This window comes from Erithacus rubecula (assembly GCF_903797595.1).
Source record: "Erithacus rubecula genome assembly, chromosome: 10".
Lineage (NCBI taxonomy): Eukaryota > Metazoa > Chordata > Aves > Passeriformes > Muscicapidae > Erithacus > Erithacus rubecula.
The window spans coordinates 18286535-18311532 of record NC_136662.1 but is presented as its reverse complement, the minus strand read 5'-3'; the positions used below and the strand labels follow the sequence as shown (position 1 = coordinate 18311532).

Here is a 24998-nt window from a genome sequence, read left to right as displayed (position 1 = left end):
GCCTGGGGGCACGGCCAGGAGGACACCGGTCGGTGCCAGGGCCGTGCTCTCCCCACGGCGGCGGCCGGGCAGGTGCCACAGGCGGCGGTGCCCCGACGGGCGGCGGGGGCGGGCGGGGGGCTGCGGAGCGTCCCGCCCCGGCGGGGCCGGCTCCCGGCCGGCGGGACCAGCCCCCCGGTCCCCGCCCTCTCCTCCTCCTCCTCGGCGTCTCTCCTCCCCTCGCCCGGCTCAGTCGGTCGCAGCCATGGCGGAGGGAGGAGAGGGAGAGGAGCTGCTCCGCCCGCCGCTGCCCGCCGGCGCCCCGGGCCCCAAGCGCTTGTGCTCCCGGGCCTGCCCGGCGGGGGGCACCGGGACCGTGCACCCCCGTCCCGGGGCGGCGGGGGCCGGCTCGGCGGGGCCGGGCGCGGGGGCCAGCGGGGCCCCTCCGGCGCTGCCCGGCTGCTGCCCCGCGGCGGCGGCGGGGCCGGCGGGGGCGGCGGGGCCGGCGGCGGCGGCGGCGGGGCCGGGGGGCGGCGGCGGGGGCGGCGGGACCGGCAGCCTGCTGCAGCCCGAGTCGCTGCTGGACGCGGCGGCCAAGCGGGTGGCGGGGAGCTGGGCCTTCGAGCGGGTGGAGGGCCGCTTCCAGCGCATCCCCGAACCCGTCCAGCGCCGCATCGTCTACTGGAGCTTCCCCCGCAGCGAGCGGCAGATCTGCATGTACTCCAGCTTCCAGCCCGGCCGCGCCGCCGCCGCCGCCTCCCCCGCCAGCGCCGCCGCGGGGGGACCCTCGGCCGCCGCCGCCCCCGCCCCGGCCGGCGAGGAGAGCCCCGCCGCCGGCCCCCCACCGCCCGCCGCCCCCGCTACGCCGCAGGGCGAGGGGCTGCCCTTCCGCCGCGGCATCCGCCTGCTGGAGACCGGCGCGGTGGACAACGTGCTGCAAGTCGGTGAGTGCCGGGACGGGGCCCCCGGGGGCTCGTCTGTGTCCGTCCGACCCCCCCCCCATCCCCTCCTGCACTTAAGCCTTTTGTCTGGCGCGGTTGTGGTTTGACAGGAAAATCCTGCCCCGGGGGCAGGGACTGCCGTGCGCTCCTCCGGGGAGATGCCGGCTTGGGTTTTGGGCAGGGAGGGCGAGGGTGACCTCCCCCCGCCTCGGGGGGCGCGTCTGCCCGGGGGTCACTGGCAGCTGCCCGCAGCTTGGACGCCGTCCGTCCATTCCGAGGGGGGAAATAAAGACCACCCCTCTTTACCGCCGCCGCCCCCCCCAAAGCGCCCGTCGGTGGTTCTATGGAGGGCACACAGCCCTGCCGCCCTCCCCGACCCCTCCGCTGCGGTCCCTCTCACCCCTGAGCACCCCCACCCGCGCTCCTACGGGGGTCCTGTTCTTTCCACCGGGAGCTGGGCTTATAAACATAATGCATCTCTCCAACAGCTCCGAGCGTTCCTCTTTGTCCTCTCCATCAGGGGCTTTCCCTGCTTGGAACATCTCTAGGGGTGGCATCCAGCCCCCGCTTTCCTCTTCCCAGCCGCTGCACGGTCACGTCCAGCGGGGCCGGCTCGGGGGGAGCGCTGGAGCGGCGGGGGTGACAAGTTGGGTGGACCCGCGGGTCCCACCGGTGACCTGGCGTGATGCGCGTGTCGGGGACGGATGCGCACCGCCTTCTCACGCTCGTTCGGTGTCGAAGGGGCCGTGGGAATGATGGTGGGAATAATGGCATCGTGTTTTCTCTCCATGGGCAGGTGGCTTTTGTGTGCGCTGGCGGAGGGGGATTGCCGGAGAGGAAATGTTCCTCTTCCCCTGTCCTTCTAGTCGTTGTCCCCATCTGAAATCCGCATATATTTAAAGAGAAACAAATTGGGGTGTTTTACATAGAATAAGCCGCTCCTCCGTTGTTATTGGAAGGGATTGAAATGCGCGTTCCCATTAAAATGACATTAGGCGAGAATTTGTTTTGCAAATGCGAAATGTAAATTCATTTTGTGCCAGGGTATGGCGTGAATGAGTGAAGGGAGGGTGGTTTTTGTTGTAAGGAACGGCTAGTTCGCTCTGTTTATTTAAAGAGCGATTCTTCCTTTTGGGGGAAAAAAAAGCTGCTTAAAAAAATAATAAAAATCCCATTCGGTACAGTTTACATTCAGAAGAGCATTATCAAAACATTTTCCATTTGAGATGTGAGAATAGGAGGCAGCAGAAGAATTCTCCTCCCACCTCTGAGGACATGCAGTGAAAATTCCTGAAGCACAAAAGGTTTTTCTCTGAGGATATGATTATAGCCTCTTTTTTTGGCGTGAATTAATATTTTGTAAGGGCTGTGTTAAGATGATTAATTATTCTGTTTAAAATGCTGTGCAACTCAAAACTAAATTATTTTTTTAGAAAGAGAGGAGTAGTTCTTCAGGAACTTTAAGATTAGGGGGGAAGGAAGATAATGGCTTGCTGAGGGTAATGCTTTAATGACCTGCCCACCAAGGTGGATGCAGTTAGCTGGTGTGGGAGTGGGATACAGAGGTGACGGTTTCCTAACCCCAGGACTGGTTCAGTACAAAGGAATTTTCTTTTAATATGAGTTTTAATTTTTTTTTGTCTTTGAAACATAGCTTTGGTGAGCCTTTATCTAATTCTGTGAAGGATCTGGGTGGGTGCTGGGCTCAGGTGCATGCAGGACAGGAAGCAGAACAGTCCCATCCCAAAGCAATGTCCAGTGCTGGTATCCAGCATCCCATCTGCCCCATCTCTCTGCACTTCCTGCTGCTGCTCTGGCCGAGCCAGAAAGCAGAGAGGATGGTCCTGGCTCTGGTGTTTCATGTCCCCCCCCCCCAAGTCTAACCATCTCCCCAGCTTTGAAACCAGAGCTCACTCTCATTGTCCTCCGAGCCGTCGGCTTTTTAGATGAAGCAGCACGTTCTGGAAGCGCTCGCCGCAAAGTCGGTGGGTGATTTATCTCCCGTGTTCACAGCCCGAGAGGGGCGCAGGATGCTCGTTGTGGGAGTCTGCCTTTGGAGCTGGGGGTGGCAGGGGGAGGTTTGGCTCTTGGCTGTAGTGTGGCTGCTCTTCACACGGCAGTGGGTGGGTGATGTGGGGTCAGACACCTTTGTTTTTGTCCCAGGAGCAGCCACGTCACAGCAGTGCCTTGCAGCCCTGAGCTGGAGGAGGAAAATTTACATCAAACAAAAGGCTGTGAAGGGCTGTGTGTTTATAGACAGGAGGCAAAGCTGAGATGTCCTCTGCCAACTTTCCACATCCATCCTGTGGATGCCTCTGGAAGGTGAGGTGGAAGAGCTCCAGCCGCTAGAGACACAAACACTTTGTGGCTGCGTGTGTGTGTTTGCAATTAAGATAGAACTTGGGAACCATTATGTCTTGGGAAAAAATAAAACTCCAACCCTGGCTTCCTTGATGCTCTCCAGCACTAAATCAAAACTACTGTTCCCCTCTAAGGATCCCTTTAACGGACACCACTGGCTCCCAGCGCCATGACCTGAGGTTTGCACAGTTGAGATTTGCTGTTAATAAAGATCAGATGTTTATACAGTTGTGTTTCTGACTCAGACCTGTGAAAAAATAGGGGTAGTACAGATGTGAAATTCCTTCTCTGTGTGGTTGGAAAAAATCCTTTTGAAAAATTGAAAGACAAAATCCAGGAGGAATGACCTTCTGGCAGTGGAGGATGGTGCGGAGGGGTGAGGGTTGTGCTCATGGGCACAAAGTGCTTCAGGCTCTGGCTCCCTCGAGCTTACAAAGCTGGCAGGTCTGAAAAAAACATATATGCCACATTATCAACCAATAATTCCTTCATGCTTAGTAAAACTTAAACGAGGCTTAAACCCTGATCTCACTGGAGTCATTAAATTGATTTTTTTTTTTTCCCTGCTCAAAGAAAGATCTTGGATGTTGAACACAGGCATCTTTGTCTTCTTAAAAACTGCTTTATTATTATGTGTACAGATCCCGTCTTTGTGTGTGTGTGGTGTGTGGGTTTTTTTCTTTTAATTTTTAGACAAATGACAAAAGCATGCAGGAAAGGAATGCAGAAATGCCAGGCTTAATATAAAGCATGCAACTGCACTGCATGCCGGGAATCCTAAAGGATACAAAACCTTTAACGACAGCGGTTAATTTTTAACAAGTTCACTTGCATAAATATTTATGAACAAAAGTTTTTACACTATTATCTCTTGGGTTTTTGGAGAGAGAAAAGACCTTTGGTGGATTTTGACAGTAAGCTGTGATCTGGCAGAACAAATTCATGTTTCTCGCCTGCACTTCCCAGTGTGGTGTAATATGGTTTGCCCTCGAGTCATCTCGGATGCTGATGGGTGGGCAAGTGTCCTGGGTAATTTTAGGGGGGAATTCTCCTTTTTCATTGGTTTTACAACTACTTAGGAGAGGAAGCATCGAGCTTTGTGTTGTTCTTTGGATTGTAACCAGCCGCTTAGGAACCTACACGGTATGTGCTCCTTACCCACAGATAAGCCTTGGTGCCCCAATGGGAAGGTATGCGGTCCAGCCATAAGTACATAGGCAGAATTTACTTTTGCTGTTAGAATAACAATGAAGCAGGGCTTTAAAATGCCCTGGCTTTGTAAACACTTGGAGGGAGCCTGTTTCTTTCAAACCTGCAATTAATTCTGGATATTTTATCTGATGCTTTGCAGGTCAGTCATGAGTTTCTTAGTCTGGTATCTGTGCTGGACATGTAGGTGCCTGGGGATTTTTCTAACCTTGCTTCAATAGCCTTCTGACTGGGCAGAGGTTAAGCAAGACCTGATACCTGTAAATGATATCTGTAAATGCATTTTAATTGGAGGAGTTCAGATTTGGAAGCTTTTTATTACACTTCTGTTTTCAGCTTGTGTTGCTCTATGTTTGTAATGATGCCTGTTGAAATGTAGCTTCAGAGGTAAAAATACCGATGAGTTCCAGTGTGGTTGAAACCACTTCTAGCTTTTTTTCAAAGCTATTTTTAGGTTTTAAGCTTCTTTTTTTCTTCTCCCCTAAAAATGCTCACTTTTAGGCAAGTGTTTGGTTTCCTGCCCCTGTGACGTGCTATGGAGCAGAGTCTAAATTTATATCCAGTGGTGTATTGCTTTATAGGGCTGTTTATTTTGGGGAAAACACTTTGATGGGGCTCTCTAGGGTGAATTGTGGTTGCTTTTGTTTTGTGTAAAGATTGGTCTCCTCCTGGGTCTGGTTTTAAAGCTGTATCCGGCAGGAGCAGGTTTGGAAGGAAAGCCATAGGATGTGAAAGGTTTTTTCAGGTTAATTCCCGGTGTCCTGTGTCTGAGTGCTGCTAAGGGAGTTTAATTTTTCTGTATCCTTTTAGTTTTTGTGTGGGATGCTTGTTGTACAACATGTATCCAATTTGCTAATTAATTTTTACTTTGTTTTTCTGTATGGGTAGATTACTGGATCCTACCCTATGTATTAAAATGCTTTAAACCACATAAAAGGAGCTGGCAGAGGTTCATTAGCCCTATCATGATGGAAACTCTTGTACATTTTAAATATACATTAAGTTCTTTAGGTTTCTAATTATCTTTTTCTTAACATATATAATTAAAACATTACTAGACATTGGAACTTATGATCTGTTTATTGCTGCTCTCTCATAGGTAAGATATTTTTTGAGCCTATTCTGGACTGTATTACAGAAACTGAAAAAGAAGATGATGAAAACCACCAGAGTTTGTTGCTGGTAGTGCAGGGAGAGCTAGGATGACAACTGGAATTTTAACCTTTTATTTTAAGCAGATTTATTTATTGGCTTTTTGAGTCTTTTTCAAAGAGTATAAACAGATCCTCTGAGGCTGGGATGTCTTTTGAACTAGGTAGTTAATTAAATGATACTAACTTAGAGGCCAGAGACCTGAAAAATAAAGCACAAGAAATAAAATATTTAGTATTAGCTTAAGAATAAGTAGGTTTGAAACGTTTTTCAGAGTATGAGTCCTAGTTTCTGGCTTGACCTGGCAAATAGGAGTTTGTTCTCAGCTCACCTGTGCTTTATAAAGCTTAATCTTTAGCTTCCAAGTTGCGTGTCATTCACAGCAGATTTTAATTTTGCTCACATCTAGAGAGAATATTTTAGGAAATATTTAACTGTGCTAAAACTGCAATAACATAAACCACATGTGCCTGCTTGCTTTGTTTTTGAAGCTTTGTGTGAGGGAATGTGCTTTGCTGTTATTTGACGCTCGCTTTGATGTTAGATGTTTTATGATTAGTCCCTCAAACCTCAGATAGGACTTTTGGAAAACTTAAATGAGCTTGTCTATCTGATAGCTCTGTAAAGTCACATTCGGCTGTGAATTGTCTTGTGGTGTGTCAGCTTTAAATTTTCTTTGAAAATAAAAAAGTTTTTAAAAGATAGTCATGATAATATTAGGATGGAGGAATTTGTGGGCTTATGTATTTCCTTGGCATATATTGGAACCTCACCCAGGAGGAGGACCTGGTCCATGGGGGAGATGGAGTCCTTGGTGGTTCTGGGGTTATGTTCTGCTCCCCTTTCCCCATGAGAGACCTGCTCCTCTCTGGGATTAGCTCAGATGAACGGCATGGCCAACCTCGTGCTTGCATTGATTTTTCAGGGGTTTTGCATTTAGGTGACATGGACAGCTTTGTGTCTAGTAGTGATGTTGGTTTTCCCCTGCTGCTCTTGAGGCTGGAGTAGCTCATGTGGGTGAGGAACTGGGCATGGTTTTTGGGGGAGCAGCAGCATCTCTTCAACCTCTCAAGGTGGCCAGGCCTGGGAATTTTCAGTGTGAGGCCAAGGCTTCTTGCTGCATGATGCTACTTTGTGATTGAAATTAGTGAATTTTCTTCTGGGGCTGAGGGGGTTGTGCTGTTTCTCCCAGGGGTGTGAGGCTTTGACTTTGTTCCTCTGGCTGCTCTCTGAGGCACTGAACTCGTGTAGTATCCTGAGTGAGGTGGTGGGGAAGGAGCCTCTTCTCTTCAGGGTTTGTTTCTGCTGGTGGGGCAGTGGAGCACACCTGGACAGGTGGGCTCTGGGATGGCCTCCTGGCATTGCTCAGCAGGAGTCAGGTGATGGTTGAACCTGTGCTTCTCCATCAATCTCTCCATCTGTGATTGGTGCCAGTGACTTTATTTTGCAAGGAGGTGGAAGTGTGAAATATCTTGAGGGTGTTAAAAATGAGCTTGTGGTATGTCCTACTGTATGTTTGATCTGTCTTGAATAGGTTGTGTCATGGAATTGTTATAGTCCTGGTCATTTGGGAATGAGAGGTGGGGTGGCAAATGACTTCTCTGGGTGCTGGTTCCTGCCTCTGCTGAGCCTTCACTTTCTCTGGCATCAGCATCAATAGAAATTGATCTGTTTTCCAATGAAAAGAAAAACTCAAAGACACTAAACCTTGGCTGTGCTAATACGTGCAATAGGACAAATCTAGATTCTGGAGCCAGGATGTGGGATGGTGGTGGGGAGCTCTTACTGTCTGCCCACAGAGCTGCTACAGCCCTGGAGATGTTCTCCATGCTCAGCAGAGAAGTGCTGAGCCCATTTCATTTTTCACCTGTATTCACAAGGGTTTGATATATGGGCTTGACCCCCAAGTTCTTTTGTGCCTTTGCAACAGGAGTTGGGAAAGGTCCTGATAACATCTCACAGGTCCTTCAAAACCCCTTTGTGGGGGATGTGGGGAGGAAAGCATCTTCACGGTTTTACAAGAAAATGTCCCAGAAATTAAATTTGATTTTTCAAAGGCTTTTTTCTTTTAATCCTGATGTTTAAATATGAATAGATTCCACTTGGTTGGTGTGGTGGGTGTTGTTTTATTAAAAGCTGAGGATTCACCTGTGCATGACACCACCACATTTCTCTCAAAATGGATTTTCTAGCGCTGCGTTTTAAGAGCATTTCCTTTTTTGTCTCAAGCTTATGGCTTAGGATTTTGTGCAGGATTGGGGTTAGTCCTTGTAAAATGGTGCATTTAAAGTAATGCAAAATTAATAAAACCCTGGGCTTTTACTTGTCGCATTGTAGGTGCGTGTTGCCAGGGATTTTTCTCTTCTTTTTTTTTTTTTTTTTTTTCTCATTAAAAACAAAGACATGAATGTGCTTAGGAAGCAGATCTGCTGGGATGCCAGCTTGGAAGGGTTGCATGTGGATATATTGGTCCAGCTTGTTGTCTGCTGATGTCCTGCTGCTGTTGCCCTGGGTTAAAATGGGACAGGGGGGTCTGTCTCCCCTTGGCCATGCCCTGCTTGTCGCTGATGCCCATAATGAGCTGCCTGCACCTTCACCACCCAGCTCGTTTGACCGAGGCTGCTAATCATTATTGAGCTTGGCTCAGCAGGATGCAGCGTGGTATCTGCCTGGCTGCTGTCCTTGCACCTGGAGACAGTGCCCGTGTCCCGCAGCTGCTGGAGCGGGGCCATTCCCCGTGGGAACGCCAGGGGCTTGGTGTCTGGGACCTTGGCAAGGTCAGGGCAGGCTGTGCCCCTGTTCTGGATGCTGACAAGTAGCCCTGGCCTCTGTCCTTTGGCTGATACCAGCATGTGAGTGACTGCTTTGGGACACCAGTGGCAGGCATTCCTTGTTACTGGTGCTGTGTAGTGTTTAAAGGCTGGGTGGCAGGAGATACTTCATGCTGTGCCTTGTGTGGTTGCCTTGATGAAGATGAGTGCCCTGTCAAAGGAGTGGCAAAGCAACAAATGGTTCCTGAGATAAATAAAATTTCCATTAATGAACTACAATGGCTTTGGATGCCAAATTAAAAGAAGTCTATCTGGAGGATGAAAAATACATGTATTTTCTGTCTCACTCACTAATTCTCATCTCTTTTGATTTTCTTTATCATCAGAAAGACATTTTTAATTTTTTTTTTACAGCCAGTTGTGTTTATTTTGGTAACAGTTCATTGGCTGCTCTGTGTACAGAAGCTTTCTCTTGAAAGTACTGAAACTATATTAAAAGTGCTTTTGGCTGTCATCTTTTATTTTGCTTCTCCTTCGTTCTTTTCCCAAAGCTGGGTCGTTGCTATATCAAATGCTCTGAAACTGTCTGGTAGCGTTTTCCCTGCGGTGCTCCGTATAAACTGGAAATAAAAAGGGAAGAAATTGCAGGATTTGGATTTCTGCAGCTTTTTCCCCCCTCTGTGTATGTATGTGTGTGTGTGTGTGTGTGTCCCATTGAAGTCTGAGCAGCTGTCCCCATCCGCACAGCCCGCTGATGGCATGCACAGATCTGTTTCTTGTGATTAAAAGGAGAAGTAATACCCCAGTGTTCAGAGAGGGGCTGGGGGGTGAGTGAGCACCCAGGGAGCAGCGAGTCTTTCCTCCTGCTTGGGCCAGTGACAAGGGAGCTGGAACCCCTGTGCTGTCCCTGCAGCTATATCCCAGTGAAAGAATCATCCTGGTGTCCTACTGCAGCATCTCCACTCTGGGGTGGGCTCCTGCATCCTGCACTGGGGACCTTCAGAGGCCCCGTGGTTTTTATTCTATTGGGAGGGTGTTGAAGCATTTCAGCAGTGCTGCAGCCGCTCACTACCAGCGTGCTTTGAAAAATACCCAGCAAGTGTCAAGCATCTGTCTGTGAAGGGGGAGGAAATCCCCCCCCGTTATTATTTTCTCCCGATTGTCCTCGCTTGGTGTGGCTTTGGCTATTATGGGTTTGTAAAATAGAACTATATATGACCTTTTATCTTACAAGAAATAGGTTAAGCCATTTTTAAAGAAAGTGTTGGAGTCAGCAGTGCTGCTAAGGAGCTGCTTTCGCATGGTTGATAGGCTGTGAAGCCGCTCAATGGACTTTGGTTTCAGAGACAATATCTGTTTAAATTAATCTTTGTCAGATACATGCCACTGCAGACAATTCAAATTCCATTTGCTTTCTGATCTCATAACAAAAAAGCACCTTACACTGGTTCTTTTATCGGAAAATTAACTTTTGTCTGTGTGTCCTGGAAACAGGGGTGGCATAAAATCTAGTTAAAAGGCTCTGTTATAGGAGGATTCTGTTTCTTTGTACAAGGCAGACTTTTTTTCCCCCTTCTTTCCCCTGTGTGCATTTAAAAAGAAGACGAGTGTTTGAGATAGATTAAGGAGAATGCCAGCAGATGGACCGATTCTGTTGTTGCTGCTGGCAACCATCTAAGCAGCCATTTTGAACAATGCTGATACCGGGGTACTGATAACACAAAGATGAGGATGGGATAAATATCCAGCTAGTCCCTTTCTCCCCGCCTGCTCCTCCTCCCTCCCTTTCACGCCGCCGCTGCAGCCCTGTTATTAGAGAACCCGATTGTTTCCAGAGAAATGCTTCATCCTCTTAGCTCGGCTGGTGCATGTCTGGCATTGCTTATCTCTTTGATTTTCCTCATGGTTGGTGGAGATGCTGGCAGATCACCTTCTCCCAGGAGTGCCCACAGCATTGGTCCTAAGTGGAATGGGATGTATATTTGGGTATTTTGCAGTAGCAATGCTTTTTTCCCTGCTCCAGTAAAGCATGAGGTGGTGGGTCCTTCCCTTACAAGTGGAGACAGTTTCCTGCCATCCTTGTGCACATTTTATGTGCTTAATTACAAAGTGGGGACCATGAGGTTGAGATGTCCTTCATGCCAAAGCAATTAGCATGGGCAATGGTTGCAAATTGAGAGCATCCCCACTGCCTTGTCTCCCTATCCCTTTCTCCCACTCATGGTGTTGTCTGGTTCTTGGGTATCTGGCTCATATTATTTTCCTGGACCTGCTGCTCTTGGCATTTCTTAAGGTCAGTACCAGTGTCTCTTTGGCCTGCTGTATTTTTGACACTGGAATTGGTGGCCTTTTATCTCTCTGTCTGGTTTCCCAGCTCCAAGGAAATAACACTTTAACTGACAAAGAAAACCCAACCAAGCTTCATTTTTTTCCTAGTAAAACAGCAGAAAGGCTGATCTGTGTTTTGCAGTTGGGCCAGGATGAGCACAGGGCTGTTTCAGGAAACCTACTGGGCTTTGCCCTGAGCTTAGTGTGGTGTAACATGGTCTGAATGTGGCATCTGGAGAGTAGTCAGGGGATGCTGTGTAGCCTTTAAATGTTCTGGAGCTTAAGGTAGACAGCAATAAACTGGTGTGTTCCTCTTGACTTGCACAAGTCTGCAGACCATGTGCTGAAACTTTGATCTGTTGTTGTCACCAATACCTCTGAGAACCTTGAGTGAGGTAATGGCCTAACTGCAGCTTTTGGTCCAGTTAAAACTTCTTTGGGGTTAAAAAATGTACAGATAAGTCTCAAGTCTGTATAGAATAGAATCATGGAACATGTATCTAATTATACACAGTAGATGGAACTTCACTGTAAAGCAGCAGATGTAAGGATTAAAAAAAGGAGCTGGGCAAGCATTTTATGGTTTCCCTTTTTAATTTGTCCCTTGTGTCTGGTATGTTTGAGGCAAAAGTTACTTCATTTTTCCTGTTGGAAAGTATCTTTTCTGTATTGAGTCTCCCCTCTTTTAAGCATGCCTTATTTGATCCATAAGATGTGGACTTAGCATATTTGAGGTACTTGATAAAACAAGGGGCATCTAACCAAAAAGTAGAAAAATCAGGCTGTAAATTCCACTTGGAAATGTCATGGTGTGTTGGGAAGTTGTTGAGGTCAGCTGAGCTCACTAAAGACTTGGACTGAGAAACTGAGGGTCTCACTAGTTACCTGTCTTTGAGGCTAACTGGCACTGCTGACAGATAATTTTAGTGCACTCACAAGGGTCCAGCCCCTGTGTTGTTCCCAGCCACCTCCCTTTGTGGCTTCTGCCATGTTCCTTCACCTTGATTACATTAGGAGATGACTTCTGGAGACTGGAAAATGGGTGAGGAAAGAAGTGCAGACACCTTCTAGGAAAGGTGTTGAGTGGGACAATGGAGTGTGCTCTTCTGTCCCTTTGGCTCGTGATGAGGTCAGACCTCATAAGCTCTGGCAGTTTTGGTGGAGAGGAGCTGCAACCAGTGTGTGACAAAGCATGATGGTGGACTTGGTGGCTTGTGATATGCTGCTCATGCTCACTTGCTGCCTCTGTGGAAAATACTAACTCACCAACAACAGGCACAAAGCAAGTGCTTGTGAGGATGACCAAGAATGAGTAGTGGGGTTTAGAGTATTTTTAAGCTATGCCTTCTGAAATGGAGCAGAGTGGAGCTTAGCCCTGTTCTTTCCCTGAACCCCTGGATGACATGGAAAAGAATATTGCCTCCCCTTTGTAGAGCTCTCCTCATCTCCTAGTTCTCTTGAGTTTGACTCAGCCTGTTTTAGCTTCAAGGGACCCATCCCACTATATAACATTCAGGAGTGCTCGATAGCAGCCAGCTTTTTTGAGATTCAGGAGTATGTTCAGTGGTTTATGAGGCTGCTGGTTTTGTTCTGACCACGCTGGGGGCATTTGGAAAGAGTGAATATCTTCAGCTGCATCACTGTTCACTTTGAGTCACAGTTCTCATACAGCTCAAGCTTCCATTATCTCTAAAATTCATTGCAGTGACATGGTTTGAAGGGTTCCCATGTGCTGTGCTGGAAGTTATTTGCCAGTGGCTCACAGTGGACTTGCTTCCCTGTGGGGTATCTCAGAGGCAGAAGGAGATGTTTTACAACTGGTGCTGTACTTGCTAGGAAAGGGTGCAGAGTGAAATTTTGCTCTGTTACCTTTCTGTTTGTGTTGTGATAAAAATTTGATATGACTTAGGCTCTTAAAAAACATAAAAACTTAGTAAAACTAGACAGGATAAAGATGAATGGTTAGCTGCTTCTAGTCATAGCTCATTTTCTCAACTTTCCCTATAGAAAGGAGGGATGTAGAAGGATGACTTAATGGGGATTGATGCTTTCCATAAATGATGCATTCCCTGTATCTGAAGGAGGCACAGGGCACTGGTGATGTTTTCCCTTGCCTGCCTGGTTTTTGGCTTGTTTCTGGTGGCTCCCAGCTCAGCCCAGAGCCTGTGGTGCAAACACTGTGGGAAGGCCTAGTGCCCAAGAGGGTTTTTTCCCCTACATGTTCCCACAGCCATACAGAGGTAGGCCACACCAAGGTTTCCTGAACTGTGAGGTTTGATGAACCATTAACCTAAAAATGCCCTGAGTAGGAAGAAAATGTTTCCAAGGCCTGAAAATCTTGCAATGCTTCTGAAGTGGGAATGGGAGCTGTGGTTTGCCTAAGCAAATTTTTATGCTCCTGGCTCTGCTGTGAGCTGGCTCTGCTTTGTGGGTGCAAGGGTATGTTTGGGATCTTGCTGAGATGGGAAGGCAGCCCTCCAGGGCTGGGTCAGCCAGAGGGGCTGCCTTCCAAGCAGATGTCGTTTTGGCGTGAGGCTCAGCAGGTTTGAGACAGGATGTCCCTATACTCCAGAGAGCTGAAAGTATTGAAATAAGTAACAGGCTGGGAATGTCTGAACCCAGTTTATGAATTCCTGGGGAAGAGGATTTGGCAATGGCAGGATGTCTTGTGGACTGGCTCTGCATTGTGCATTGGGGGACACACCTCGCAGTCCCCTGGGCTCTGCTGGGAGCCAGGCTTGGCTGCACGAGCCCCTTCCTCTTCAGTACACTGCCAGGTCCAGCTGCCATGCTGGAGGAGACCCCTGCCCTCCTTGTCCATTGCTTCTTCTGTTGTTGAGTGGGGAGAGAAGCACCTCGCTGTAAAGGTGGGGCTGTGGTGTCATCCAGACGTGGCTGTGTGGGGCTGGGGCTGTTCAGCCGTGGCTGTGGTGGGGTGGCACAGTGAAGGAGGGGTGGGGAGGCCCTGGGGTGGCCCACAGGATGACCTGGTGGCTGTGGTGTGTGTGAAACTGGAAGATGGGGCTGCCCAGAGAGGTGAGCACAGGCACAGCCAGGTGGGAGAAGGTTGCTTTTACTCCAGAGCTGTGTCAGTGGCTGGGACACGGAGCCTGTCTGTCACTGAGTCCCGGTGGTCACATTCCTGAGGGCTTTCCTAGAGCTGCCTCAACAGCACGGGTGACGCTGCAGCTCAGGAGGAGCTGTGACAGCAGGATCCTGACCCTGTTTTCAGAAATAGTAACAGCATCTCTAAAGGCTTCGAGGGCTTGGTTGGGAGCAGAACGGCTGGGTTCCCCTGTGTCTGGCAGTGGTCAGCAGCAGATGCTTGGGGAGGAGATTAAGAAGCAGGGCTGGAGCAGAGGGATACTTCCCTGGTATGAGCAGTCTCTCCAGCCAGAGGGCTGCCCTGGCCCTTGGCTGTGATGTGGATGCAGAAGAAGATGGTTTGTGACAGCAGCCCTGGCCCCACATCTCCTGAAGCACTGGGATTATCCCTGAGTCTCCTCAGGGTGTAGCATCCCTGCTGGGGGTGTCAGGATGGCCGTGCCTGGCAGGGACTCTGGCACTGCTCTGGGAGGCAGCAGTGATGCAACACTGGTGGGGCTAAAGAGGCTTTTGGAGAGACCAGCACTTCTTCACCCCACTTCAATGCCATCCCAGATCTGCAGGCTGAGATTTGGGAGAGAAAGCAAAGCGTTTAATAAGAGCTGTGCATTTAACAGGGTGTGAGGAATGTGCAGTAAAAAAAGAGCTGTGCAGTAGCACCAGTCTCTATTCTTTTCCTTTCTCATCTTACAATCTTTTTGCTTGACTTTGCTAAATATTTTAGTGCTTCTCTAATTGTAGGACAAGTTAAATTCCCTGTGCTAATATTTGAACAGGGTTAGTTGGTCTGGAGGCAGCTGCAGCTCTCTGAAGGGCTGTCTCATCTCCAGGTGTCTGTTGTGTGTCTGGCCCTCTCTGAGACACCCAAGGTTATCCATTGAGGAATAGCCCCTAGTGTAGGCATATTTGCTGGAAAGAAACAGAACCTTTCAGTCTTCTGATTGCAACTTTTTAAGGTGTGGCTTGTTTGCTGTGGGCTGCAGTGGAATTTGTAGCCTACTGTGGAAGATGCATCCAAAGGATGTCCCATGGACCACTTTGGGTGGAAGAGCTGCTGCTCAGTAGCTGCTGATGCCAAGTCTGTGAGATCTCTTTGTCTCGTGGGTTTTGGGCAGCATTACTGTATTTGGAACATGCAGCTGCTGTCAGGAGGTTGGGTGAAAGGTTTTCCTTGGAGCTCAGGAGAAAGTGTTTATTCTTTAAAAGGGTAACTTGGGGTGAGACAGAAAGAAAGAGAAGCAGCCTAATCTTGCAATTTAAATATATTTAAAGATTCCTTCTGTTTAAGTTTGCTTCCTAGCCTTGATCAGAAGGAAATGCTGTTAGCTACAGAGTGGAATAAATCGAGGGCACCCTTATCTGTGCAAGATAAATTACTATTGTTTAGGAAAGACACTCCAGGGATTGAAGAATTTAATTAAATACACAGGGATTATGAATATGCATGTAAATTAGACAATCTAGATATGACATGGCTACAACTGCAGGGAATTGTTCGAACTTAAAAGTGTAATCATTCTTTTTATCGGGATGTGGGGATGGGTAACAAATGAGAAGATTCCCTCTCCCATTTGCCTGTGCCTGGGCTGGTCTCAGGTCATTAAGCAGTGGGAATTACCCGTCTCAGATCAGCCCTCCACCAGCCCGCAGAGAGGATGCACTGGAGCCTTTCTCCACCCTAATGAGCCTCTGCAGGAGCTGACGGAGAAATGGGGGTTGTGGTGAGGGGCTGCCACTGCCATGACCCAGATGAGGGGTTTGGAGGGTGGGGGATGTGGTTTGCTTTCTGCTGAGACAGGGGAGGAATGCTGTGGGCAGGATGCTGCTGGCTGTCCTGGTACCTTCCCTGGTAGGAAGGATCCTCTCTAAAGGCATGGGAATATATGTACTGTGATTTCAGTGTCTTGCTAAAAATCATGGGGCTAGGGAGTGCAAATATTCATTGGTCAGCTTTTCTGCCTTTTTCTGGTGGTTTTACAGGGATGCCCCCCTCAGCATGATCACTGCTGTCTAGAAAGCAGTATGGAAATCACAAAATTGTTTTTCAGAGACTAAGATCGGTGTGAACAGTAGAGGCAAGATTGAAATATTTCTTGAAAGTCAAGACACCTGAAGAATTTACAATGAAATGTGGGAATGTGCTTCTGCTGTCCTCCCTGCCAGGCCTGGGCTCTTTGTAGCATCCTGCTGATGTGCTGAGCCAAGGCAGGTTCTTCAAAGGACATTAACTGCAGTATATAGTGCTGCCTTGAATGTGTTTAATTTGCAACTCTTAGAGGTGACATCTAATAACAATGCAGGGAAATATTTTTCTTTTTTTCCCCTGTGTCTCCTTTGTTTGACTTTACCTCCATCCATTCGGTTTCATTGTTCTGCTAAAATCAGATTTTTCTCTAGTTTGAGTCCAGGACCTGCAGGTGAAGAAATAAATTACTACAAGACCCCCAACCTGTGAATTATTTGTTATTTTTAAAATAGGCAGCAAAACGTGGTCATGATCTGACTTTGAACTTGACTTGTCTTTAAAAAGAAATAATAAAGGAGAGGCTGTATCTTTACTAGCTGCTTTCCCTCACCTTTCAGATTTTTGCTTTTCAGTTGGGCAGAGCTGGATGAGATGGATCTGTTCTGATGGCAGGTCCCCATTGGGACCCCCACGAGCCAAGGGCAGGACAGAGCTGAGCCCCTGGATGGCTTCCCTGGGGAGCTGGGGGAGATCTGTAGGGCCAGACCCAGGTCTGCTCTGGGTCACCCCTCGGGTGGAGCATCAGTTTCTCTCACCTCCTCCACCCCCATGGAATCGAGGGCTTATGGTAATCAGGAGCTCAGTCCTGTCCTGTTTGAGCCACGTGGGAACAATTCCTATTTATCACTTTGAAAAGTGGTTGATTTTCCTACCCTTGGCTCATGGGTTCTGATTAAAAAACAACAAGGAAAGAAACCCCCCGCATCTGACAATGTGAAATATTTAAAGCCTCCACACTGCACATTTTTTCAAAAACCTTAGAAGACCTGCTTTTTATTTTTGTCAAGGAAAAATATAATAGGAGAATATTTGTATGAGTGCACAAGTGCACAGAGAGAGATTTGAACCTTTGTAGTAAAGTATTTCTAATAAAAATTTAATGTCCTCAAGACAGTGTTATGGCAGCTCATTACTACTAAAGGTCATTTGAAGAGTATTGATCCTAAATGTTACAGCCGAATGTAAACTTTGACTGTTACAGTTATTAATGTGTATTTATGATCTATGGGATATGTGTAAAGGGAAAATGAGAATCTAAATGGTATGGTGAGCTCATTTGCTTCAGGATTGCCAAAGGCTGAGTTCATGCAATTCACCTCGGTTTTAAGCATGTCTGTCATCTTTGTGTTACATGGATTCAACCTTATTTATTTCTATTTTTTTTTAGCTGGAAAAATCCTTTAGTCCTGCCCTAGAAAAGGAATGTGTTCTTGAATTTTTGGTCATGCCCATGACACAGCCTGAGCTTTCTGTCTGTGCCTAAATGTATATTGGGGAGCAGTGTTTTGCATTCAGCTTCCATTCTGACACAGAAATACCAGGGGCTGAACTTTGTGTGTGACTGAATTGCAAGCGTAAGTAGGAGCTCCGAGGAGCATGAATCTACTCTGAGTGTAATTAGAAGGCTATGCCACTGAAAAGCAATAATGGTTTTTAAAAATTGAATTAATTAAAAATGTTAATCTTTACTGAGAGAACAGGTGGTACTATATTTATATTTTTGCTATACTGTAATGTACCTATGTTTGCATTGGAGGCAGAAAGGGTGTATTCACAGGGAATTTTAAGGCTCTTTGTATTAAAAAAGAGAGAAAAATAGACAAGAAACCTGTGGTGGTAGGAGGAAGATAAACGGTGCTTGTGATATTTCAAAGTCACATTAATCTTTTTTTCTTCCCTTTTTTTTTTCTTTCTTCTTTTAATGTATGACTTTCTCCAGGGAAATTGTCTCCTCATGACTGCAGCGGATTAATGTGCACAGATCAGCTCCTGCATTATTTTTCTGTTTTGACAGAGAGGTGATTTTTATACGCACGTCCCTCTCTGCCGAGATTCCAGCTCATGTTCTTGGAGTTTGGAAGAGTTCCCTGCCAAGAAGTGACAAGGAGCAGGGAGCAGCTGTTTGGATGCACAGTGTTAGAGAGGAGCTCTCCGTGGATGTGGGGGCTGTGGCGAGCATGGGAGCCTGGTGGAGGCTGGTGGGGGTGAGTGCCCACAGCCAGATCCTGCTCTGCATGCTGGAATTTGTGCCACAGGGAGCTCTGCCTGCTGCCCTGAGGATGCTGGTGTGGTTTGATGCAAGGTGTGGGCATCCAGTAGTAAGAGGAGCCACTTTTAGATGGGTTTGTGTCTGCCCTGGGAGTCCTTCAGAAGATCCTACTGCTCTCCAGGCTTGTTGATGCCAGCTTATTTATTTTAAACTGCAGTTAAATATATGTTTTTCTGGTTATCTCCGAAGTTTTGCTTAAACCAAAAAGTGACAGCTGAGCCAACTTTGGCAAAGCTATGGGAATGGGACAGGTTTGGCCTTTCTTCTCTCCCTGTGGCTCCCACACAATCTCTGGGCACAAACTTGACATTGCATTTCTGATGATCATTGCATCCTGTTTTTAATGGTTTGTCTAGACAGTGCTGACATAACTATGAAAATACTTTGGTGACCTAGTCTAGAATTAGTGCACATGAAGAAATCAACCCTCGTTTCTGATGTTTGCAATCAGTTTGAATGACTATACTGTAGCACAACTTAAGAGGGAGGCAGATTTGGAGTTGTTCCAAAGAGCAAGTCGTGAGCAAAACACAGCCAAACCAGCCCGTGTGGTAAATATGCATTGTGCAGAGAGAATGCCAAAATACAGGTTAGCCACAGCTTGCCTTGGAGCTGTGTGACAGGTTTATGGAGTCTGGTGTAAGGCTGGAGTTCCCCCTTGGTTGGCCCAGAGTTTTTCTGGGAAGCTCATAACCCGAACTCTGAACTTGGTCTATGTGATGTTGTGCCCTGTATTTGGAAAAACTTCGTCAGCATAAAAACAATGTGTTCCTTCCAAACATCAGCTGTATTGTTGACAATGCCTTGGATTAGGAGTTTGTAAACCTTGGGACCAGCTGTGTGTCCAGTCAGTTAGCTCAGAAATACCTGGCACATCAGTGCTGGTGACTCTCAGCAGTTTAATGGCACTGAACCACTGGGTGTGGATTTGAGGCCAGTTTGTGTAGCACTACCCCCTCCAGACCGTGTGACCTGCCTTTAGATTACTAATCCGAGGTGTTTTAAGGTAACATAAGCTTCCTGAGCTGCAGGGACTGTGTAGATATTTCTACATGTCTGGTCATTTGCTGATGTGGTGAAGATTTGGACACCCTGGAATAAGGGTGTAACTGGAGATGAGGTCCTTGGTTGTAACATAGCAACAAAGATGTGGGAAAAACTTGGTTTTGGTGGAGATATGTAGTGCCATCTTCACTGGGTTTGGTAGCCTTTGAAAGCTGGATTGCTGCCTCAGAGGGGACAACAGCACATTCCCCATTCCTGTAGTGTAATCAGGAAAAATGGGGGCAAAATATGAAATGTTGAGTTCATTTGCAGGGAGATAAATGACATGTGAGAGGGAGACTGGCAGAACAGTACAATGGTTCTGTTCTTCATGCACAGCTAGGTAGCTCATGGAGGCACTTCCCAGATGTTGGAACACTAGCCAGACCTCCCTCTCTTTGTGGGAACGGGAAGAGGTTTCCGGGCAGCATGAACAGAGAAGGAAGAAGAGGACAGGCAGGGTGTGAACAGGGGCTTTGCTTTCTTTAGGGTTGAAGGAGAGGAATGGCAGTGCAGGTGGAGCCAGGAGCAGCACCTTGTGCCAAGGTTCTTTGGGGCCCTACTGCTTTGTGGGCATTTAGGACAGAGAAGTCCCTTTGGGTGGCAATGGAGTCCATCCTGTCAGCATGGAGTGTTGCTTTGTTTGCCCAGCAGCTGTTTTTGTTCTTGGATTGTCTTGTGGGAAACGTTGGAGCTGCAAGTGTCTTGGAGAGGGGCAAGAGCAGGAGCCCATGAGCTGAGCAATGGGCATAGGGTGAGGGCTGGGGTATCTATCTGGTGTGCACTGGAAGGTGTCCCCTCTGGTGTGCTGTAGGATTTATTGGTGTAAATGCCTAAAAATTCTCCTTTTACTCTTCTTCTGTCTGGAGAAACCCTAGGGCAAGCAAGAATGAAGAAGGATGGCCAGTGAAATTTGTGGATATGACTCAGTCTGGTGCTGAGGAAAGCTGGAAACATCTCTCAGGTTGATACCTGTAGGAAAGAAGTGTGTGGACTTTACTGAGGAGGGCAATTAGGGAGTTGAACAGCTTCCTGAAAGTGCGAGACCCTCCTGCTGTGTATGGTTGGGGGTTGTGTGCATGGGGCAGCACCGACCCTGCACTGTGGAATGTGGTGGACCCAGGTCCATCACCCTGCTGCCCTCCCTGTCTGCACTGGCATCTCCCTGTGTGGGGATAGCAGCAGGATAGAGGTGATGTGCAGACAGTGCAATACCCAGTGTGCAGTGATGCCTGATGATGGTGCAGTGACTTTCTGTGCCCTTGAGCCTTTGCAGAAGCACCATTGCAATAACCCAAGGCAGCCGGTCATGACATTTCAAGGCTGGTGGGGAGCCCAGCCCGCCTGCCTGCTGCTGTTGGAGGAGGTGTTTCATGACTACCATTAGTTACGTGCTTGAAGAGGGAGGAAACAAGCCATTACTGAATTGGAAACCTTGTGAAAAGGTCACACTTCTGAAAAGCTGTGCATTTTAAGACTGCTCAGCTCTGCAAAGCTGCCTTTGAACTGGAAGAGTGGGAGTTTGACACCCTTTCGACAGCTCTGGGTGCATTAAACCCACAAAGCAGGAACTGGAACCAGCCCTGGAGTTTAACTCTTACCAGGTGCATGGCCTCAGGAGGGGAAGGAAGCCTGGCCCTGGTAGGTCTCCAAGGGGAAGCAGCATCACTGTGAACCCAGACCTTCTACCACACCTCAGAGCATCCACTCTGGAGGGAAATGGTGCAATTGGGGAAAACTGTTGTTACTCAAGATTAGTGGACATGTGAGGATATGGCTCCCCAAGAAGTGTGCTTCTCTGGTACCAGTGGAAATACTCAGGCTTTTGAATTAGAAGGTAGAGTAAATGGGTTAGGGTTGCTATATTGTGTTTGGCCCCTTTTGTCTTGGAGACTCCCATGTCAGTAATTTACTTATATGTAATAAAAATGCCTTTTTCCTTGCTCTTCTTCTTGGTCTCTTTGGGTACGTGTTTCTTTCTTGTTCCTCTAAATAGCCAGCTTTCAAGAGTGCCACCACCACCTCTTTCTGTATCTTCTTTTCTGTGGCAAGAAGGTTTGCTCACTCTGATGAACAATCAGAGAGATTGAAAGAGAGAGATAGAGAAATCAGTGTTTATCATTCACCCAGCTATTAACATAGGTAAAATGTTCATTACTGGCTATTAGTTTGAGACTGTAGGTGCTAATGGCCTCATTCCAGAGAGCAGCAGACACTTGCAGAATCCTGTGAGCAGAAATTGATTGCTATTGATCGATCAGTCTGGGAGTACCAGCCGGATGTTTTGAAGAGGATTTAATAGTGCTTATAGGGTAGCTGGTCTCTCCTTATCTTTTGGACTCTCAGAGCTTACAGATAAGGAGCCCAGGTCGTGTCCCTGCCAAGTCAGGGCCTGGTCAGCTGTGCTGGGCATGGGTGCCCTTGCCCTCTCAGCTGGAAGTTGCCCTCCATGCCTGCACTGTGAAGCACAGAAGGTACCTTAGCCCATGGTCAGGGTCTCCTCACCTCATACAGGGGTGTGAGCATGTCAGCAGATGCATTCTGCATCCTAGTGAAGTGAGTGGAACCTTCCTTAGCCACTGAATTCCTCGAATTGCTGTTCTTTGCATCCCTAGTGCAAAGTGAACTGGAGAACAGCAAGGAGAACATTTGCTGCTGTGGATCTGGGCCATGGTGTTTCTGGAGAACTTGTTCTTTTGTGGTTGTGCTCTAGCTGAAGCTGGTCACCTACTCTTCACTGCTCTGCATAGATGCTTTGAGAATGTGATGTGTTCTCCTGACAGATGTTTTTGTGCAGCTACAATTCCATAACTGAGCTAAGGCAGCAGTGAGCCTGCAGATGGTACAGGTTTTCATAGCAGTGTCTGTAGGCAGCAGGAGAACCTGCAAATGCTCACCTGGCCATCTGAAAAAACAGTGTCCTTTTGTCTGTGGTCTGCTCAGGCTCAGAGGCTGAGTGATCTTGCAAATGCACCTCCACTCTGTAGTTTTTTCCTATGGCTGTTCCAGGGAAGACTTTGTTGACATTCCCAGTGGGTGTAAAGTATCCCCTGCTGCTTAGCCCTCTCCATTCCTTCTCAGCTGAGACATACCTCACAGTCCTGAAAGAGTAGGACAGGATTGAGAGGAACAGGAGATGATGCAAACAGAATATGCTGCTCACAGTGTAGCCTGGTGGCTTATGGTCTTGGTGAGAACTGAGGGCATTGGGAAGAGTACAAGGAAGGGTGTCTAAAGTGAAGACCTGCTTAAAACCAAGAGAACAGTATGAATGGATGCAGTCCAAGCAAGTTTGACCTCTGCTTGTCTCTGCTCAATATCTGAACCACTGGGCACCATGTCCAGCAGGACCTCTGACTCCTGTGTGTGAGCTGACGTCATTTTAATTAAATTGTGCCTACCTGGCTTGGATCCTGCTGGCATAAAGGATTATTTTGAAGAGTTATCTGTGCTGCATAGGCTCTGGTCTCACTGCTGCTTGTATCCAAGGTTTTCCCTTGCTACATTTTCAGTTCCCCCCACCATTGGCAGTTGCCCTATCTTTTCCTACATCCCAGCAAATGAGGCGGGAAGCAGTTCTGGGAACAGGTAGGGTGAAATGCCTGGCTTTGGGTACCCCAATAAATACTGCATGTGTCTGTGTGAAGCTGGGACTGTTGCTCGAGGGTCAAGCCACGGCAGGTGAACACTTCTTGCAAGTTAATAAATCAGTGGTGTGCCTTTCCAGGCTGCGTGGCGCGGGCCAGGGAAGAATTCTTCACGGCAGTGAGTCACCTGTTTGTGGCCCTCTGGCAGAGGGACTGCTGTGCTGCCTCCAGTCTGCAGCCCTCCCTGTTCAGACACCATCGGCTGGAGAAAGTGCTGATGCAGCCTGCAGTGTCTGAAACACGCCGTTGCCATCTGCCTCCCTGATGGAGTTGGAGCGGCTTCTTTTTTTAACCTGAGTTTGCTGAGTCTTGACTAATTAGCTGCCTTTGGAATTTGTAACATAGAAAAATGCCTGCTAAGTTTGGGATGGAGTGGGGGTGCTAGGGCACTGTACAGTCACAGGTTTGTTTTTTTTAAAGGAAAGAAGTCTAATTTGAGCAAAACTAGATATGCAGTAGTCTGATTGGCTTGATTTCTAAATTTGAACTCCAATGGCTTTGCTGTTTCCAAACTCAGTGAAAGTGGTCATTTCTCTAAACCATGGCCTTACCTGGTCCAACAGTTCATTGTGTTTCCCTAGGGGAGGGAGGTCGTGTCCTCTTGCTGGTTTGTGGGGTGGTGATGAACTGGAGGAGTCCCCTCAGTGTGCCAGTTTGGATGTCAGTATGATGGGAATGGGTGCGAGATGTATGGGAATGTCCATGGCAGGCTCAGGCTGTTCCAGCTGAGGCCTGGTTGGAGACTGTGTGTGATGGGTTCCCTTTGCTGAGGATAAAGACAGGCACTTTAGGGGTGATCTAACTGGAGAGGAAGGTCCATGAGCAGTTAGGACAGAGGGTTTTGTTGCTTTAGTCCAGGTGGGACAAGACCTCCTGACTGAGGTGGCTCAGGGTGGTTGATCTTTCAAGACTTCTTTTGTCTGTATGACCCACAAGGGTTCAAAGACCCATCTCTGCTCCATCTTGTGATCCCTCAGCAGGAGTGATTTGGAGAGTGGTAGGGATGTTTCTAGGTAGGAGAGGAAGTCCACTTGATGTGGGAAGGAAACACCATTCACCCTGGTGTTGGCCCCAGACTCACATAAACAGTGTGCTGAAGCATCCTTTACTGCTTTGGGAGGAGATCAGCGTGTGAGGTCCATTTGGCACTTTAAACAAGTATGTTTATTTCAAAGTGAGCAGGCTTTTTTGATATTTGGGCTTGAATTGCCTGTTTGAACCCTTAACAATACTCACTGCTCTATCCTCTTTCTCTAGATCTGCTGTTGGCAGTGGGCAGAAGGGCACTTCAGACCAGGGAAGGTGATGGAATTAATTTTCCTTCATTCTGGGCCTCCTGTCTGCTTCAGACATGCTGCCAAAAATTCATCCAGTCTTATCTTAACACAGATCTTCAGCTCATAAAGTGGAGTGGCAATTAGATGATGCCTGGGCAGCAAACCTAATAAGAGGCCAAGCAGAGCTGATGTTTCACCCTTGCCAGCAGAATAGCAGACTAGCTAGCTGAGACATCCCTTCTCTAAACAGCTTTGGCATCCAGGCATTTCACAGCAGCTAAAATAGATAAGCTCTTCTCCATTTTGACCATTGTGAGATGTTTTTGCTGTGCTGGGGGAAGCATCCTGCAGCTTGCTTCCCTGGCTGTGAGCTGCTGTTAGGGGCTGATACAGATTGCAGCTCCTTTTCTTGCTGCTGCAGCCTGTGGGCAGAGGGAAGGTGCTCTGCCTCACTGAAGGCTTGAGAAGAAGAGGAACACTCAGTCTTCAGAGAACTGCCCTTCTCTGCCTTTCCTAAGACTTCTCTTTCTCATCTTTTAGATATCCTCCTGGATTTCTATGAGAAACTCATTATTTTTTGGGAACGGACTCTTAATATTTATCCTTGTATCTTTGTCTGTAGGTGTTGGGCTCCCAGCAGAGCTTCCCTCTTTCAATCATGACCCCATGTTGCAGAAGGATCTGTTTTGATAGCCCTGCTTGCCTGGCATCTCAGGAGACTTGAGGAGTGGGAGATCCTGGCCAATTGCTTAGCACTTGCCTGTTTGCTGTGAATCTCTTGCAAGCATCATGATGAAGGATAGATTGGTGGCATCAGTGAAGCTCTGTGCACATCTATGGGGATGTCCCACTTAGTAATGGGGGATACTGCAGCTCAGGGTGCTGTAGA

At 47.9% G+C, this 24998-nt stretch overlaps 1 protein-coding gene across 1 annotated transcript in view; it reads left to right on the top strand.

The window, feature by feature from the left end:
- Positions 1-227: 227 nt before the first annotated feature.
- ZSWIM5 (zinc finger SWIM-type containing 5) overlaps positions 228-24998 on the top strand; it is a 94217-nt gene continuing 69446 nt past the window's right edge. The window contains exon 1 of the mRNA XM_079314412.1: positions 228-923. Within this exon, the coding sequence (XP_079170538.1) occupies positions 245-923 (679 nt within the window). The 5' untranslated portion in view covers positions 228-244. The remainder of the gene's footprint in view (positions 924-24998) is intronic.